At 35.2% G+C, this 19,561-nt stretch overlaps 1 protein-coding gene across 9 annotated transcripts in view; it reads right to left on the bottom strand.

Moving 5' to 3' along the window:
- ARMC2 (armadillo repeat containing 2) overlaps positions 1-19,561 on the bottom strand; it is a 69,411-nt gene that overhangs the window by 27,309 nt on the left and 22,541 nt on the right. For all 9 annotated transcript variants that reach the window (XR_014691726.1, XR_014691727.1, XM_084515198.1 and 6 more), the window contains 5 exons: positions 15,755-15,847; positions 12,225-12,400; positions 9,312-9,414; positions 5,592-5,812; positions 614-759 (listed from right to left, as the gene is read on the bottom strand). Coding sequence is in view for 7 of the 9 variants with exons in the window: in XM_084515198.1 (XP_084371324.1) it covers positions 614-759; positions 5,592-5,812; positions 9,312-9,414; positions 12,225-12,400; positions 15,755-15,847 (739 nt within the window). In the remaining 2 variants the exon portion in view is untranslated. The remainder of the gene's footprint in view (positions 1-613; positions 760-5,591; positions 5,813-9,311; positions 9,415-12,224; positions 12,401-15,754; positions 15,848-19,561) is intronic.

Below are 19,561 nucleotides of genomic sequence, written 5' to 3'. Positions count from 1 at the left end.
ATTGAGCTGCCCATAAAACTGAGATTCTTTCAGTGCTTCCATCTGCACAATCAGGCCCTGATCCCACAGATTAATGTCCTCAAACAGGCTGTAACCATACAAAACAATGAGCATGGATTTATTTTTTTGTTACTGTATTTTACAATACAGTCCCCTATATAATTTAAGATTGGGTAATTTCCTGCACTTTTTAAAATCATGGCCTAAGATAGGATTAATCCTAAATAGGATTAATCATTAAGTTAAATTGATTAAATTAATTGGTAATTAACTTAATCACGAATCATTTATGTAATTCTAACATATTTGAAACAGTACTTCAAAAATTTGAATCTGTGTGAATGGAGAGTGACACAATACAAGAAAATATTTTTACCTGGGAGAACGAATCCAAGTTTGTATGGATGATATTAAAGAATCCTATCACCAAGTAAAGACATTATTATCACATAAAATCATTAAAAACTATGCAGACCTTTTCAAAACCAATCTAATTAAATGAAAATAAATCTTCCAGTTTTAGTACCTGATGCTGCCCACTTTGAGGTCACTTGAAGGAGTAATGCTGACTTGACTGCAAGCAGAAATAGGCAGAATTGTGTTCCAAACTTACCTGAAAATCCTGATGATGTAGGTGCACACATCCTTATCGTTCAGACGTTGCTCTAGCGCCACACAGAGCTCAGAGACTGCACCGCTGCAAATGAGTTGGCATCTTGCCTGAGGTAAGTCAGCCAAGTTTCGCAAAGTAGCTGTCAGCTGCGTACAGAATATTTAAAGAGTCATTAATCGTAGCTGTTTACTACAGAATCCATACTGTTTTGAAAGTTTCATAAAGCTCGGGTCTTATTTATAATGTCTTAGGCAGACCGAATATCCTGTTAATATTCTGCAGGTAGGTATTTGCCAATAAATCATAACAGGAAATGTGGAAGTAACAAAAGCGTGTATATTAAAATAAATGTTTGAAAATAAAGGATTGATGCTGGTCTTTGCCTGCATGTACCCTCTTGGAGGAAAACATGTTCTTTCCCACGCATGGATATGGCCACGTGTTAACTGGAAATTCAGTGAAATGCTGTGGGAACAGTTAAAGTGATATGTTAAATAACATCTGATTTTGTAAATTTACATCTAGAGTCTTGCAAATTCGTACTGATATCCAATACATATTTTGATAACTGTGAGTGACAAATGAAGATGAATTGATAAAATAAATTGTATTGAATTTTATATTTGATCAACAAATTTTCATCAAGGTCAAGAGAAATCTGGCATTCAATCAATATATAAATTAAAAGCTGAAGCCCAAGCTTATTTTGGAGGAAACGAAGTATTTTCACACTGGTCTATTTCAAGGAACTTAAAGCATAAAATAATCTATCACTTGTAAATATGCACAATGAATCAGCTACTGCATATTTTGAGATGCTCTGGTTCTCTTCCTAGTTAAGGGTAGTTAAATACCAAGGTCAGACAGACAATGACATGTAAGTTAACTTTTGATCTAAACCAGAAACTATAAAATTAACGCGAGATCATTTGTTTTAAAGTGAATAGGAACAGTCTTCAAATTTTCCTTATTTTAAGAGCAAAGTATTAAATCAATACGGGTTTAAATATAAGGCATAAAGACTATTTGTTCAAATTTTCTGTAATCACATAAAACTCTAGAAATGAAGTATTTCATCACTGAGTTGTCCTGATTGCCCGGTGATACGCAATTGATCATTTAGAAGGAAAAATCAGTCAAAGTGCAGGATGAGTTGTTGCCTTTGAGCAGCTTTTGCTCATAGGTCACTAAGCACAACAGCAATTCTGTCCGTCCTCCAAAAGCTTTGCTGTCAATCTTAGCAAATTTGGCAAAAACGTACATGTCTTCAGATACTACAAGTTTTAGGAAAGTTTTTTTGTCAGGTAGACAACAGAAACTTCTGCAAGCAAAGTTATTTCTAACTAGCAATAGTTTTCTCAGTGCTCTGCTGCTGTGCAGCAGCAACCAAATGTACGCATGGCACAGAAAAGCAGGAAGGAGCTCGAGGGCTGCTAAAAGTAGCTGATGTTGAGCCAAGAGAGTTGGAAGCACTGCTGGCTCAGGCATGTAACAAACTTCAGTGATCAATGCTTAAAGAATGCTTAACTCTGTTCAAATACTGCAGGTCATTTATTTTTATTAATACAAGGGAAAATCAAGGTAATTATAAACTTTCAAAATGCAAACTCCACAAAGGTACACTGTGGAGGAGTTACACTGTTAAGGAGGAGTTTTTGAATCTCTAGATTTGTAATGCTGAAGTGAAAAACTACCTCAGGAAATTAATTAATACTAAAAATGTAAATAAATCTACAGCAATTCAGACCAAGGCTGGAAGCCTTTTGCAAAGCAAAAATACCAGAGGAATCCAAAACATGTAAAAATGGACCCACATTGTAGGAGAGCTCTGTGATTCACTCTCTCAACCTAATCTGAAAAGTCTTTACACAATATCATAACCATCCACTTTGTTCCAGTTCTGCTGGACATCTACCAGCGGCTTTTTCTCCACCAGGTCTACCATAGCAGCACTAATTCTGTGTTTTACTGTCAGCTCATGCTATCAAGAACTACTTTCTTGCATTTCTTCATTTACTCACTATCTCCTCTCTAGTTTCTAATGGAGTAATCCTTCTATTTTGTTATTTAAATGATAAAATTTCATGTTATCACCACTTCCCAAATAGAGTATTTCTTAAATCCTACAAACATCCAGAAATATTTTGTTGGAAATGGTCAGAAACCACTTTTTATAAGAGCCTTCCAGAAGTTCCTTAACCATTTCAGATCAGGTAACTTCAGATCTACTGCCTATGGAACACCTTGTTTTCATAGGGTAGTATGACTTACTTCCTCACTCATATTTTATAAGATAGAAAATGAGTTCTTATGTTGCCTCTGTACATTTACAAACCCTAAAACCTTTACTGATGCACTTAAATTATCAAGAATTTTACTGTAAGTGACCAGTATCATACAATCTCTGCATGGCTTAGAAATGACAGAAATATTTGCAAAGTACAACGGTAAGTGTATGTGCGAAGTTACTGAAAATTGACTTGCATTTCCTCTAGTACTTTATCAGGGAATCTCAGAGTTCGTCATCATCAGAACTACAGAACTATCTTACAAAAAACAAAACAAAACAAACAAACAAAAAAAAAAAACAGTAAAGGCTAGACAGAAATGAAACTTGTATAGAAAGATGGTACAGTTAATAAAAAAAGAACAGTTAGTACATAACTGAAATGTCAAGACTCCAAATTACAAAATAACAGAAGCCAGCCAGCCACCAGATGAATTCAAGAGCTACTCTTAATTTTTTCAACCAGACATGATTCGTGTAGAAATGCCTAACAAATGGCTCTAGCAATTTCCACCACCCCTAATCCTTATGTTGCCACGTGAAAGATCAAATTCACAAAACCACAAAATTTAACAGCCGATAATTGCTATTTTTAAAGGGGAATACATTTAAATGCTTTTCACTTGAGGAATATGGAGTACTTGTTAAGTCTTGCCAGTTAAACTTCAGATGTCTTGATTTTTGAATATGCATTCCTGTAATTCATAGAAATATGATCAGAATACGAGATGCAGTAACATAAAACGAGTCAAAAATTACCTTGATTTCATGTCCTCTGTTAAGGAAAAATGCATGTTATAACAAACATCTTTATTCTTGTATTGTGAAACTTCTGCATAACATATTTTGTTAATAATGAAGACATCAGAGGGAAAGTTTATTCCAACAAAATACAACCTGGCAAGATTATGTATAACACTGCCATCTGGTGATTGTGCAATTATACAGTTAAAAAATGAAGGGTCAGTTCCACTTAACTGAGACACTTCAGCTATCAGGATTTAGAGCCAGCAGAGCCTCCCTCAGAGATCACCAGATACTTAAGGTGTTTTTCTCCTCCAGTGTAATTTGCCCTCTTCTCTTGAAAACTTGTATTCATTCATTTTTCCTGTACATCACTGCATATTTAATCTTTTGCTACAAGCTTAAGTATGGCACAAAAACTTTCTGTATTCTGAAGATGTGAATTTTTAATGAAATGGTATTTGATATGATAACCCTGAAGATAGAGCTAGTCCTGTTAGACTGAACAGTTAAAAGAAATGGTTCACATTAATGAAGATTTGCTAAAGGAAATGGCATGAAAAAGTCACACAGCAATTGCACAGCAGCAGGAATCACTACAGTTTAGTGTTTGTTCTACTACAGAAGAGATACAAACAAATGAAACAGCAACCTTAGTGAGACAGTTGTCAGTACTGACTTTCCAAAAAATAACTGAGGCTTTCCTAGAAACATCCAGCGTATCCGAACTGTACAAAAGACACCTTTTGTTACACTTCCAATCATGCTGAAAAATAGCGTAGATTATAATGACCAAAACAAAAATGTAAAATATTACAGCTTCCTTTCATATATTTGCAAATTAAACATTTGAATTAAAACCCAAATTTATCCACGCAGAAAGTATAAGGGAATAATGGAAGAAAAGACATTCCTGCAAAGTTGCAGGGAAGTTCAGACAGCAGGTCAAACAGCTGAACATACTCTGATTCATTTGTTTTATTAGTTTGCCATTTGCAAACTCTCCCAGGCTATGTTTGTGTAAGATTATACACACTGTTCTGGAGAGACATACCTCACAGATCCACTAAAATAAACAAAAATCAGTAAGAGCAACATGGTGATGTAAGCTATTTGTTTTCACATAGAATTGCAAGTATCAAATCCCTTGTTTATAAATTAGTAGAGAAATCTGCCATTTAGTATAATCACTGCTTCAGAAAAAACATCCAATTCGTTTTCTTGTGAAGAGCCCAGAAGCTTACAGTTACACCACTGACTAATCTTTACATCAATAATTGACAAATCTACTTGGCAAATCCTCAACAAATACAAAACACCACAACCTATGGATACCTTAAGATGTACTTACACACACATTTTGTTCTAAAGCGCTGTGGTTTAAACAGTTTTAGGGCAAAGGACTACTTTTTATAGCCATCACTCACCAAATTGAAAAAGTTTTGAGCCTCCTGCCTTCAAAAAGCTACTCTACTATTGTTTTTTACACTGTTGCCCCTTCCTTAAATAATATTTCTTCAAAAAGTACTTTGTCAAATTAATGTAGATATATTTTCCAATGCATTTTTTAAACATGCATTTTGCAGTGCTGGTTTGTATTTATCATTGCCTTTTACAGAATTTAGACAAGGAACACGTTTTTTCCTATTTATTATAAGATCCAGAACACTGTAAGCACCATAAAATAATAACCAGAAATTCGTTTTATTAGGTACCTGAAAATATTCCTATTAACTTCAGAATTTATGAAGCCTTTAAAATTAGCTACTAATTATACCTACAATAATTAAATTTTGGTCCTGAACAACTTCATATAAGCTTCATAAAAAGAAGTCTATTCAAATATAGGGACAACTCACAGTGGCACACAGGCGTAGCTCATCTCTAATTAATTTTTTAAATTTCCCCTTGAAGTGTTTACTTTTAGAAATAAAAGCAAATGCTAACCTGGACTAATAGGTGGCCCAAGTTGGAGAAATATGCGTCACTTTCTTTTATGTCATTAATCTGCTTCATTAATTGCAGCAACATTTCAACAGCTCCTTTGCTGACCATTTCATTAAGGAGTACTGCATTTCCAGACATGAATTTTATAGCTCCCATGCAATACAGGAGAGCTTCACTGTTTTTTTGTAGATCATCAGTTGTCAGGACCTCCAATAAACAATCTAAAATGAAAATCATTATTCAGAAAGCCTCATATTAACATTTTCTATTTGACATAGTTCAGTCACTGAAGAGATTAACATATAAAAAACAACAATCAACCACCTCTAATTGAATTCTTTATAGTACTTTGCTAACAAACGAGCTAGAAAGATTGGGTATTTGGATCAAAACCAAGGAATAATAATTGATGGATAACAGAATGGGCCTCACTTTTGTTTTGTCAGGCTTCAGGTACCTGTTGTAAACACGCAGTAGCAATCATTAAAATCTTCAAGATTTGCAAAAGCGTGTATGCCTGGAATTTTGTCTGTTCGACTTGAGACGTTTAAAGGGTTTTATTCTCACTGATTGCTGAAGTCTAAAAATCTCATAAATGGAGCACGAAAAAGCATAGATGTGTAGTTCACATCTCACATTTGAATGTCTATCTGTAGCCTTTTTAGCTTCACTTTTTATGTAGATAAAGTTACTGTAACACTTTTGCTTTATGCCATCCCTGTCAGATATCTGAAATGTTAAAATTAACACTTGTTAAAACAAGCCTAGCGTATCTTTCCAAACTGAGACATTCTCAGTTTGGTGGGTATATTTTAAATAAGTAATTCTGGCCAACATTATACTTTTGAATTTCTAGTAACTGGTTGAAATTTACATTTACTTCTGCTTCCATGTTTCATCCAGCTGAATAAAAACATTTCCTCATCTAATTTAAGAGATTTCAAAAGTTTTTGTCTGTTTTGGTAATAGAGGGGCTGCAGGGGTGGCCTCTGTGAGAAGAGCCCAGGGGCTGCCCCATGTGTAAGATAAGAGCCAGCTCCAGCCAGCTTGAACTGGTACCCACCACTGACTAGAGCTAAGCCAACTGGCAATGTTGGTTGCTCCTCTGTGATAAGATATTTAAGAAAGCAAAAAACTGCTGCACAACAGCAGCTGGGAGAGTGAGAAATCAGAACCAGCCCTGCAGCCCCCAGGTCAGTGCAGCAGGAGGTGCTCCAGGCAGGCAGCAGCAGTTCCCCTGCGGCCTGTGCAGGGAGAGGCCCCTGGTGGAGCAGGCTGTCCCCCTGCAGCCCATGGGTCCCACATGGAGCAGATCTCCACGCTGCAGCCCCCCCATGGGTGGAGGAGCCCCCGGTGGAGCAGGTGGATGTGGCCTGGAGGAGGCTGCGGCCCATGGAGAGCCCCTGCAGGAGTAGGCCCCGGGCCGGAGCTGCAGCCCGTGGAGAGGAGCCCACGCAGGAGCAGGGGGTCTGGGGGGACCCGTGCTGGAGCAGTTTGCTCCTGGGGGATGGACCCCATGGTACAGAGCCGTGTGGGAGCAGTTCTTGAAGAGCTGCTGCCTGTGGGAAGCCCCCACAGGGCAGAGAGTGACCATGAAGGAGCGGTGGAGACGAAGCCTCAGGGACTGACCGCAGCCCCCATTCTCCTGTGCCACTTGGGGGCAGGAGGTAGAAAAGGGGGGATGGAGAGAAAGGTGGTTTTAGTTTGCTCTATTTTTTTCTCTGCTCTGCTCTGTTATTAGCAATAGGCAATAAATTACATTATTCTCCCCTACACCGAGTCTGTTTGGTCATACCAGAAACTGGGAAGTGATGTCTTTGTCCTTATTTCAACCCTAGAGCATTTTTTCATCATATTTTTCTCCCCCTGTTCTTTTGAATAGGTGTGGTGGAGCTTAGCTAGCCATCAGTGTGAAACCACCACTGTGTCTCACCTCAAACTGAGACTTTTTCCACATGTATGGATGGAAGGACACCCTCCCAGCTCTTTCCCAGGCTCTCACCTTCACCAACTGCCTAGTGGTCAGCTAAGTCACTTGGCTTGTGGCAATGTGAGAAATCAGGTTCAAACCACTGCTCTACCCAGTGTCAAATGTGGTCTTGAACAGTCACTATCTATTTTAAGATTAACAGTTAATTTATTTCTTCTACTGGAGATGCTGTACTGCACATAGTTTGTAGGGCCAGAGGAAGAAAAAGAAATTGAATCTATAATCTAGTGATAGAAACAGAAATATGAGTGATTATGAGTATGACAAGGTTGAAGTCTTCAGCCTGGAGAAGGTGGGTGCAAAATGTAATGAAAAACAAACAAACAAACAAAAACTATCAAAAACATTCTTTCCTTCTCTAGTTTTTAAAGTACAGTGAAAGAAAAGCAAGAGAAACAGAAGTGAGTGAAGATGGAAGTGAGAACAAAAAATACCCCGAAAAACAATGCTTACACAGGCACAGACAGCCAACTTGTCCAGACTTTTTATGATGTTTATCTCTACAAAGCTGTAGTTTTTAGTATGCGAGATCCATTGAGTGATCTCAGTTGTTCTCTTTTCTCTGAGCCCTTTCCTGTTGATCTTAATGCTGGAAAGGCTTATCTGGTCTTCACTCCTGCCAACACTCACATACTAAGCTTTAAGACCATGAGTGCTCTCATGTCTTATACAAATATATATATAAACATATATATTTATATGTAATTATATATAAATAGGTCTAAACTTACACTTTAACTTATTGCAAACATTTCATGTGCACATCTAGGCCTACCCTAATAAAACATAATAATGCTTTAACTAAAGGAATGATCATCAAGTGATATTGACTATCTTTCATACACTCATTGCTTTTTCCATATTTCTCATATTTGTAAAGACTGTGTAGATTCAAAACAACAAATAGTTACAATCAGGACACAGAGCTGTTGCTGACAGTTCTCTGTTGGCTCAATGTGCAGCAGCAACTAAAAAATCCCCTGATTGTTCTCATTATCTTTCTTGATGATGGCCAATGACACAGATAGCATTATCTCACTTCTATAAGACTTCATGCAAAAACATCTTGATTTCTATTGGTAGTTTTGTTCTGTCTATCTCAGAAGGATCTACTGGAGCTAGAGAAGGTACAGAGAAGGGCTACTAAAACAACTGAGAGAATGATGCAATATCCTTTCGAAGAGAAAGCTAAAAGGCTGGGATGCCTCAGTCTGAAGTGGAGAAAGAGATGTGATATGACAGACGTTTACAAAAATCACAAAGCTGGAAGGTAAGTTGAGTGTAGAAACTCAAATCCTGCAATACGATAGCAAAGAGGTTTTAAACAGCAGACAGAGAACTTCTAGAACTTGTTGCTCTGTAAGATTGTAGAGACAGAAAGTTCATAAAGGAGTTGGACAAATTAATGGACAAAAGATCCATAAATGAAAAAGGATTAGATAGGGGTATACCATCTAATGTCCCTAACAGAATGAAACAATTTTGGATGCTGGCGTAGTACAGGGGAAACAGACCACAGAAAACAGCTAGGTTTCCATGATCCCCTAAATAACATCATCTATAGCCATGGGCAAACACAGAGCACTGGACTAGAAGAAACTTAGTTTCATGCTGTAAGCAAGTCCAACATGTGCATGTCTAACACTAACTCTGAGAATGTTTTTTGAAAGACAATCAATCTAACTATTGAATTGTAACATCTAAGCTATATATAATAAAAGAATACATACCCAATAAATTATCATTTTGAATGATATAATCATTTTTTTCATTCTTGCAAATTTTAAATGCAAGCTTGCAGACACTGAGAAGATTTTTTCCATCCACTTTCATCTGTGAAGAAAAAGACACAAGATTCACAACTGAAATCTATGTACAAAAATACATCATAACATTTTATAAGTTCAGACATCATGACAAATTTGTACTCCCACAGTAAAACTCTTAAATTCCAGCTAAAACCCTGACAGGATACTGAGTCAAACTGTAAAGTTTGCAGAATTAAAGGACACTGAAACCTAGCTACCTGAAGCTCTCTTTAGCAAACTGTGCTGACTGACTTTGAAATAACAGATGATATACACCTTTTTATGTATTTTCTGCAGGTAGTATATGACTGCACATCTATTATTTCTAATTCACTCTTCCAAAGAAATCTTGCACAGGATTCACTGGTTCAGCATCTACAGCCATACAACAAAGATATCTTGTACAACACAATATTTTATAATGAAAGTTATTCACAAATGTTCAAAAATAATATCTTACAATGTACTAAAGGTCACTGAGAGAAAGGAAAATATGCGTTAAAATTTCTGATGACATGTCTCTCCCTTTCCTCTGCATTTGAAGGGCAATTTCTTCTCCTGTTCAAGATTTTTAAGTTTCCATGGAAAAATGCCTGTAATGGAACTTTTCTTAATAAGTATCACATAACGTCTATGTCATATTTGAATATATAATTATATCTGCTGATTAAACTAACCTAAATCACTTTAAAGAAGAATCCTTCCACACACTATTTATTAAAATGTCTACAACACAATGCCAGGTGGTATCATTTCACCAGTGACAGTCTATATATACTTAATAGAAGCTGAACCAGTAGGTTTAAAAGCAACAAATTAACTGAAAGTTTTAACAGGCAGCATTAGGGGAAACATTCTTTTATTACGTTAAATCAGAACACGCAAGAACATTTTGCCTAAATTTAATTCTTAAAAATTCTCAGCTCAAGAATTCTTAAAAATTCTCTCTGATGTACTCATTCCAAAGGTTAAAAAAAAAAAACATCCCTGAAATCATGAAGATTCTTCAACGTAAGTCCTTGGAAAAAAGACACCATCGGATTCTTTCATAAAAGCAGTCTGGAATAATCAAATAAATGCAGGCTGCTACTAATGGAGAAAAAGCAATCTATAAGGGATGAATTACATGTAGGGACAATTTCTGCAGGAATGGGTATGCTCAAGCAAGGTCACATTACTCAGGAATGCATACAACCTATGTCAAAGCTAAGCACAGATTTTGCTAGGGTTTTTTCATCATTATAAACTTTTAATCTATTGATTACACACATAAAATATAACATCACTGAGATTTCCATGCAGAATATTGATGCTAAAACTGAAGAATAGTTTTAGCTTCCTGCTTCTTGTAGAAACACAGCCGTTCTATAAATCATAAATTTAAGAAGAAAAAAAAAAAAAAAGGAGGCTTAAACAGAATGGCATGCTGCATAAAAATAAATTACTATCAAGTTTTTCAAGTACAACTATACTAATGTGATTACTGGGATGTGGAACTCTCCTTAGATCGTGGCAGCAGGTGACTCACCTAACCACGAATGAAAAATGGATAAACCCTTTAGAAGCACAAACCTGCTGTGTCATGCTTGGATCAGACAAGGCTTGTCACCACACCGACATTGCCAGCAACAAAAATGAATTAAAAAATCACTTTTCAAATCACAGATACACTTCTATAAAAATTGACCACTTGTCTACTTCAAATTATACTAATAATTCAGTCTTATTTTATATTACATCTGATTTTATACCTTGTTTTTAGCATAAATTAAGGTTATTTATTTAATTCTTAATACATGTGTCTTTAAGAAGTCAGTTGACTGTACTTTTGGAGGCATCCTTTTCTTTCTATTTTTTAATAAAGATTGCTAGTTCTGTCTTACATGCCTTACTTTAAGGCATCCAGAACTATCTCACAATCAATCTCTATGCCTCCAATGTCGATCTCTAAAGACTACCTTAGACATGCTACAGTGTACAGCTCCTTCCCATTGACTTCAGAGAAACAGCTTATTTCCCTTTTTTCAAAAAGGCCTGATGAAAGTTAGCATGTCTTAGTCTTCTCTAGGTTAAACAAACTTAATTCTTTCTCTCAGATGGTGCTTTTTGACCTCTGACTATTCAAGACAGATAGTTGCAGGCTTCCATTCGTTACATTCCTCCAGTGACTTGACTTCTCTTTGGATATAATTTTTGGATATAATTTTCCAGCTTATGTTTATGTTCCCTAAATATCAGTTTCATTTAGACCATGTTTCCCTTGCTTGCTTATACAAATATCTTATGAGGTGATACCAAAAGCCTCAGAAGCGTAATTCAGCATTAGGTCTGCCACTAACATTATCTAACCTTGTAAAACTTAACTATTTTTTTGTCTACTCTAGCTTTCTCAAAGAAACAATTATACTTACTCTTGTTCAAAAAAAAAGTTTTTGGTATTTTCAGATAAATGTGTTTAATAAGGTCAAGATATTAAAAAAAAAAGAAAAAAAGTTCCATCTCCACACCTAACATTAACTGTTATTTTGTTAAAATCCTGAGTATCCCAGCTTAGGACACTATCTTTTTCCATGCCTAAGGAATATATGAGACACCATATATCAACTATGGTATCATGTCCCTTCCCCAGATGCAATTTCCTTGAAAAAAATAAGCTCCAATAGGTGCCAGTCTGGATAAATGGAAGACTAATATTTGTATGGCAAGAAACTGTGATTAATGAACCGCTAGTTTAGAAATACTTTAGAATGACAAAACACAAAGTTAAATACAAGTTGTGATTCACAATTTTAAGCTTCCTCCACATTCTATCAAACAGCATTTAAAAACACTTACAGAGAGAATAATCTTTGCCAGCTTCAGGCAAAGTGGATCTGAATCAATGTCTACAAGTTTATATAACGTCTTCAGAAGCACACTTCTTCTTTTAAATCTTTTCCCAAGCATATCTCCTTCATTCAAGGCTTGATAGAGCTTGGTACAAGCCAGACAAAGATTTTCTACTTTGTCTTCTACTTGAAAGGGGTAGAGGAAGGGAGAGAAAAATAAAAAACAATGATTAGTGCCATTTTTTCCAGAGCATCTCAATAGACATTAACACGAGAACAAAATATAGAATGGGTTGCACAACAACAAAAATAAGGTGGCCAATAAATCTCTCAAGATGATAATGCAATCCTCAGAAAAAAAGATTTATGTTTGTCTTTCAAAAAGAAGAGAATCAGGCCAAGCAATCACAGAGCCAAAATAATACCTAAACCTAAAATGAAACTCATCTTTAATGCTAATGATCAGATTGACCAAAAGTCCACCAGGAAACTATTAATCTGCAGGCCTTCTTTATGGAGCCCTACCAAATATTACATGAGAATGAGAGACAGTTAAGGAATATTTTTCTGTCAATAACAGAACTAATACAATAGTCAGTAACTAACCTAATACATCAAGTGTCACTGGGATTAAGAACAAAAGAATGTAAAAACTTACTAGAACTCTCCAATGTATAGTAGAGGTGCAAGATGCACAACTGCCCACTCAAATGCTACTGATGAGGTCATCTATCTCCTAATCTGAATCCCTCAAATATTATTTAAAAAAATACAAAAATAAAACTGTAGTAAAATTGTTTTTAAAAAAAATGCATCTCTACATAGAGGAATCAAATACCTGGTTACTTCAGAAGGAAAGCAAAAAGATTTGCTTATTTTTTTAAATCTTTTTTAAAAACAAACAAACAAAAAAAACTTTAATCTTACATTTGCTTCTGTTTGTAAGGTGACACTAATAAAGCATGGTATAAACCCATTTAAACTGTCTGTATAAATTCCAGGTTTACTGAGGCTGTACTTCACAGCCGAACTAGTCATACTCAAGGAGGCAAAGCAGTTGGCACAAAAACGTTTAAGGAGATGGAAAAAAAAAAAAAAAAAGTCCAGAGAAGGGCGACGAAGCTGGTGAGGGGCCTAGAGAACAAGTCCTACAAGGAGTGGCTGAGGGAGCTGGGCTTGTTCAGCTTTGAGAAAAGGAGGCTCAGGGGCGACCTTACTGCTCTTTACAAATACCTTAAAGGAGGCTGTAGCGAGGTGGGGGTTGGCCTGTTCTCCCACGTGCCTGGTGACAGGACGAGGGGGAATGGGCTTAAGTGGCGCCAGGGGAGTTTTAGGTTGGATGTTAGGAAGAACTTCTTTACCGAAAGGGTTGTTAGACATTGGAACAGGCTGCCCAGGGAAGTGGTGGAGTCACCATCCCTGGAAGTCTTTAAAAGACATTTAGATGTAGAGCTTAGGGATATGGTTTAGTGGGGACTGTTAGTGTTAGGTCAGAGGTTGGACTCGATGATCTTGAGGTCTCTTCCAACTTAGAAATTCTGTGAATTATGAGAACCATTATATCTAAGGGCCCAAAGGTGTAGGCAGATTCAAGGATCCACCTCTAATGCTGTGTACCTGGAGGCTCTCAATTTACAGTTGTCATGCTCAAGGAACAGCAATGACCGGTCCACATCCACTCCCATCATGACAGAAAATACAACAAAATTTACCACGATTCTAAACCCTCTGCTTCAGTACGTGGTGAAACAGGGGAGGCAAAGAACCAAAACTGAAAGGTCTCTGCCCCATTTCATCAAAATTAAAACAACAACAATTATTCATCATGCATCCTGTAGCACATTTTCGAAGGTTATCTTCCCTCAAGTACTGGAAGGTAACAAAATAAAGTGTTTACTCCTATAGAAAAAGAGACTTTTGGGTTATATGTATATATATTTCTTTCAAGTAACAGTCATCTCAAATCACATGATATTCTTAAGATTTTAAGGTAATAATTAAGTCTCAAGTTGAACTTTAGCTTTGTTTTTGAACAAAAAGCTTTGTACAAAGCTTTTAGAGGGAAAAAGGGCAGAAAAGGCTTCCCTATTAATATAGCAACACGTAAAACTAAATGTGACCTAAATGCACATGCAGGGAATTAGCTGAAAGATATGAAGCAAGTAGCTGCAAACAAAGTTAAAATACACTGAATTGCCAATAGATCCACTCAAAACATTAAAATTATATTAAAATTATTATTTGAATACTTATTTTTATAGGAAAAAAACAGTCGTGCAGTTAACAACCTAAATAAATCCATATAACTTGCATCTGCAGGAGGTAATGCAATTTAGTCACAATGTATGCGAATATTCAAGAAACAGAAAAACTCACAAGCTCTAAGGGTTTTGTAGTACTATATTCAATTAACTGATATGAAAGTTCCATTAGATAATTTATTATTAGAAAAATTAAGTCATAATCAAATGGGGAAAAAAGCGTTTTGTTTTTTAAACAGAGACAAATGCAGACTAAGCCAAATTGAATAGGGACTGAAGAAAAGGGGCCTGAAAATTATTTTCCTTAGTTCCAGTCATATCAAGGGAATGACATGATTAGATTTTACCTTTAAATAGTATTTTGCTTGCCTATAAAGAACATGCCACTATGAAAAAGGTTAATTCAGTGGCTGATATTTGACAATTTCAGCATTAAGCAAGGAAAAGGTGAAGTTGCACAACTGTTTTCCAATTTTCTGACCACTGTTTTTTCTACACATCAGTTACAGATGTGGGAATGAGAATCTTGGCTTTTTAAAATAATGGTGCATTCAGGGAATCACTCAGCACTGTACAGGTGCTCCATGCTCATCTACATTTTCAGAATTATGCAAAAAATATATATATAACTTTAATCTGTAGCATGCTATAACAAACTTCTGCAAAAGATCCTGTTAAGTTGAATCAATCCCCTACTTTGATGCTCACTTTTAACTGCTTGTAAAAAAAAGAACTAAAAAAAATCTACTTTCTATATACCCACCATTCAAATAAATATAATGTTTATACAGGGAAGTTAAACAACCTTTTTCATGAAACTAAAAGGGATTTCAGGGTTCAATCTTTCAAGCCACACTTAATTTACTCAATTTTGCTTTGATATTCTGGGTCGTTACATGCTTTTCTGACACATCTAACACTTTAAGCATAAAGGGAAATTTTCTTTAAGATTTCCTCACTTTTCTAAACTTAGTTTAGACCTTCAATACAGCCTATGCTTACAACAGTGAATCTCTGAAGTACTTTATTCTTAAAATTATTACCTCTCCACTGACTGCTAAGCTGGCAGAGCTATGACCTCTAAGATAAACTATTTTAATCAGACAAGATCTCTAAACCAGTGTTTATTTTACACTGCTAAGTCACTGAACATATGAAAGCATAAAAGACTACATAGTTCAACTACATTTATTCTTCTATAGTAAATACAAATGAGTCCCATGTCTCCTGTAGGAAGCAGAACAGAAAACAGATTCTCAAGAACAGCGTTACCCACCGCTTTTCAGTTCCTGTAGAATTGGTAGAACTTTCATATGCCAAAAGATTTTTTCCTCTTCTGATTCATTTACTCTTGTGTCATCCTCTAAGCCTTCAAAACACATTCAAAACAAAAGCACATATTCAGTGAAGGTTTCAACTTCTACACAAATAAATCATCACAAACACTTTATTCATCAATCAGGAAAAAAAAAAGTCTTATTTTTCTATATTCTAGGTTATTCTACCTATTCAAGATTTTGTTTCTGTTTACACTTTTTCCAAAATAAAAGCTTCAAGCAAAACAACATGGATAAATGTTTTGATATGTCAAACCGCAGTGTAAATCCAGATTTGTTTCTGTTTGCTGACATTAATGTTTCATTTGATTGCTGAATTGGAAGGTAATGACTACATTTACATCAACATGTCCCACAGTCTTTCAGCTCTGCATCCATGTGACAGCTTATTCTGTGTTAAAAACATCCATACTACAGACAACCCTCTGGGGCTAAAAATTTTATCTAGTACACACGCACAATATTACACTAAGCTTGATTAACTGACACTTTAGTCTCAAGCAAGAAATAAGGGAAAAAGTCTTACTAGTTAAAACATCCTGTTAGTAATTCTAACCACTTCAAGCAATCAGGTTTTGAAAACTTCCTGATTAAATTCACATAAAATGCAAACTTCTCTCTATTCTTTGTTACACGTTTGACAATTTCTTATGCAGCATTTTGGGAGATAAATGGGAAAGTGCAGATATCAGAAAGATGTTTTGCTTCCAATAAACATGTCAGGAAGTTTTAAGTCAACCAATTCCCAGCTCTCTCGGCCACCCTCAACCAATTTCCTACAAAGTGAATGAGAAAGAGCTACTGTTTGTTGTCAGAAACCTTATCCCCTTCAAAACCAGAAGTTTCAAGAAAGAAAAAAGATTTTTTCTAGTTTCTTTTGAAAAGGAAATATAAAACATGTCTATCAGGAAACAAAGTTAAAAATTGGTAGACCAAAAAAAACCAAAAAACCAGTGGTCTGGAAATCTGGAAGCAAAACTGAGAGCTTGGATCTCTTTTCAGACTGAACAAGGCTGTTGGTAAAAATGGGTTTTCATAAAAAAAAATAGATTCCAGTACTGACTTTCATATGAATTCAGCATCACTGAGAATTATTTCAATCTGCTGTACATCCTTTTCACATTTACCTGGCACTATACGAAGTGACAAAATTCTGGTCTTGACCATTGGCCCACTACTTCTGGAGAGCCAGAGTTTCTGTACAACTTTAGTTTGGAAGGAGCTAACAACTGCTTAAAGATGCACGCAGGCATATTTCTGGAGTTCAAGATCAGGTTAATCTCCTTATCTTGATAGCAAACAAAGTTGTTGTTATAATGTTGAGGTTTGGTTGTGGGTTGTTTTTTTTTTTTTTTTTTTTTTTTAGTTTTTATGAGGTTTTAACTTTTTTTTTTTTTTTAAATAGGGAAGTAAGCCACACAACTCCACTAAGTAACAAGAACAAAGCCATATGTACTTTTAAGGGACAGATTTGTCAGAAAGTATCTCCTACTCTTTGTTACTAACTCTTGCATTTAAATTACAACTAAATTCTGAGCCAGTTCAAACATAATGATAAATCTAAAACAGAATACAAAGAGGTTTGCGTTCTGAGGACAGTATCTCAGACCTTAAAAAAATGAATGTGCTGAGCTTTACTTGAAAGAGTGAAACAATTTTAAACTGTTTTAATGTTTTGTTTTTTAAAAAAAAAAAATAATCCAGAGATTTAAAAAAACACTTTTTTGTATATCCATATTGACTGTCTGTATCTTTTACACAGAGTAAATCTATCAATAATATATGTTAGCATAGATCATGCAAAAAAAAGCTGATGTTTCATAAAATATATTGCTGGTATGTGCATACATACATATTAGTGTAAGTACATATTACTAGGTAACAGAATTATTATTTTTTACTTATTTTGCAGACCTTTTATTAAAGTTTCCAGATCAAATGAACTCAGAGTCTTAGATTTGAGGAGTAGTTTAACAAAAACACTGCAGTGAAAATTCTGTTCTGGATAAGGTAAGAGCATGGCTGAAATGAGACCATTGGAATAGCTTCCACTTATCTTGCCTACCACAAAACCCACATATTTACTTAACTGTCCCTTTTCTTTCTAATTGACAGCTACTTCTTGTAAATGCTAAGATGGGATCAACTTCCTAACCATGCACATGCTTAACTTTATGGAGCAATAAATAGAAAAGTTCAGGTATGTATTTACAGATATGACCAGATGTTTTACTAGAAAAAAAAAAAAAAAGCCATTTAATTTTTAGTTCAGAACAAAAAGAACTGAAGTTTTGTGCCACTCTTCTGCAATTGTCTCATATCCATCAGAAAAAAAAGAAGAGTAAAAAAAAAAGATTATATAAAATATAAGTTGTATCATGGTATATTTTTTTAGTCAGGTATCTCTTGTAACTATCAAAAAGAAAAAAAAAAGATTATTAGCTTTTAGTAAACAATATTAATCCTAGCAATAAGAATAAGCAGTGGATATGTGATTGTAAAGAAAATTGACATTAATAAATTATAAACTTGCAGAACTCCCAGTCCTGGGAGATTTTTAAGGTGCAGATGAGAAGTTATGGTACTAGTTGTAGTTGAAATTTTGCAGAAACAGTCCTGAACCTCCTAACTGAGCAAATTGTAATTCAATAGGAAAAATACTCAAGCAAAAGAGTTTAGCAAACTGAAGTTTGTTGTCTCAGTTTTTCACAGGTCTTAACCACAGCTTTGCATTCTGGTAAAAAAAAAAAAAAAAAAAAAAAAAATCACTAATCAGCCTACATTTATTGGTTGCTGTTTTTAGCATGTAAATACAAGAGCCTTAGCAACACTGAGCTTTCAAAAGCTGTGTACTGCCTGACTTACCGTGTTTAACCTTTTCATGGAATACTTATTGGCTACGTCTATACCAATATGAAAACAGTCTACCTCCTCTCTAAAACGTGAAAGTACAAACAGAAATCTGAAAGCAGAAATAATCTGTGAATGAACACTCCCTCTGGCTTACTGAAGTTTTTGAGAATTCCTATAGCTATCCAACTATTTATTCTGGGGTTAAGGATGAAGTAAGGAAGCTATATGATGTAAAAAAAAAAAAAAAAAAAAAAAAAAAAAAAAAAAAAAGTAGATATAAAAAGACGATCATAATAACACACATGATTTTTCTCCAATAAAATAGCAGAAATAAGTTAAAAGGCTTGTAAATGGAGAAGATACGGCTCCATAGAATAACAACTCCCATGATATGTTAAGTATTCCCAGTTTCTCTACGTAAACAAAAGCAGAGCATATCACAGCTTCTGCCAGAACAACCCAGAATCACAAAGCTGCTTAGTTCTAATGAAATAGTAATAAAGTAACAGCAAAGTAGAAAACTTCAAGTTTGCATACCAGACTCTGAAATATGCACTTGCTATGTACGAGCCATGCCAGTTCTCAGAAAATATTATTTAAAATCTGTTATGTAAAAATTAGCAAAATGCAGCCCTGCAGGGGAATCCAGAATCTTTATCTTCAGCTAATATAGCCTGAGGTAGTCTTATTAGTTTCAGTGCAACTATGTGAGCTTACAAAAAGTGATGGACAATGAAGTGTTAAGGGATTGGCAAATTTTTAAGACTACGTATGTGAAAACGTCAACAGGTCTTAGAGTGAGTATCTCTTGAATATTATTCCTCTATACCAATACTAAAAATACAATGCATTTAGGAAAAAAAAAGAAAAAAAAAAACGGGAAAAAAAGATCT

The sequence above is a fragment of the Aythya ferina genome (assembly GCF_964211825.1).
Source record: "Aythya ferina genome assembly, chromosome: 3".
Classification (NCBI taxonomy): Eukaryota; Metazoa; Chordata; class Aves; order Anseriformes; family Anatidae; genus Aythya; species Aythya ferina.
The sequence above is the reverse complement of the archived record's forward strand: the minus strand, read 5'-3'. Positions and strand labels throughout refer to the sequence as shown.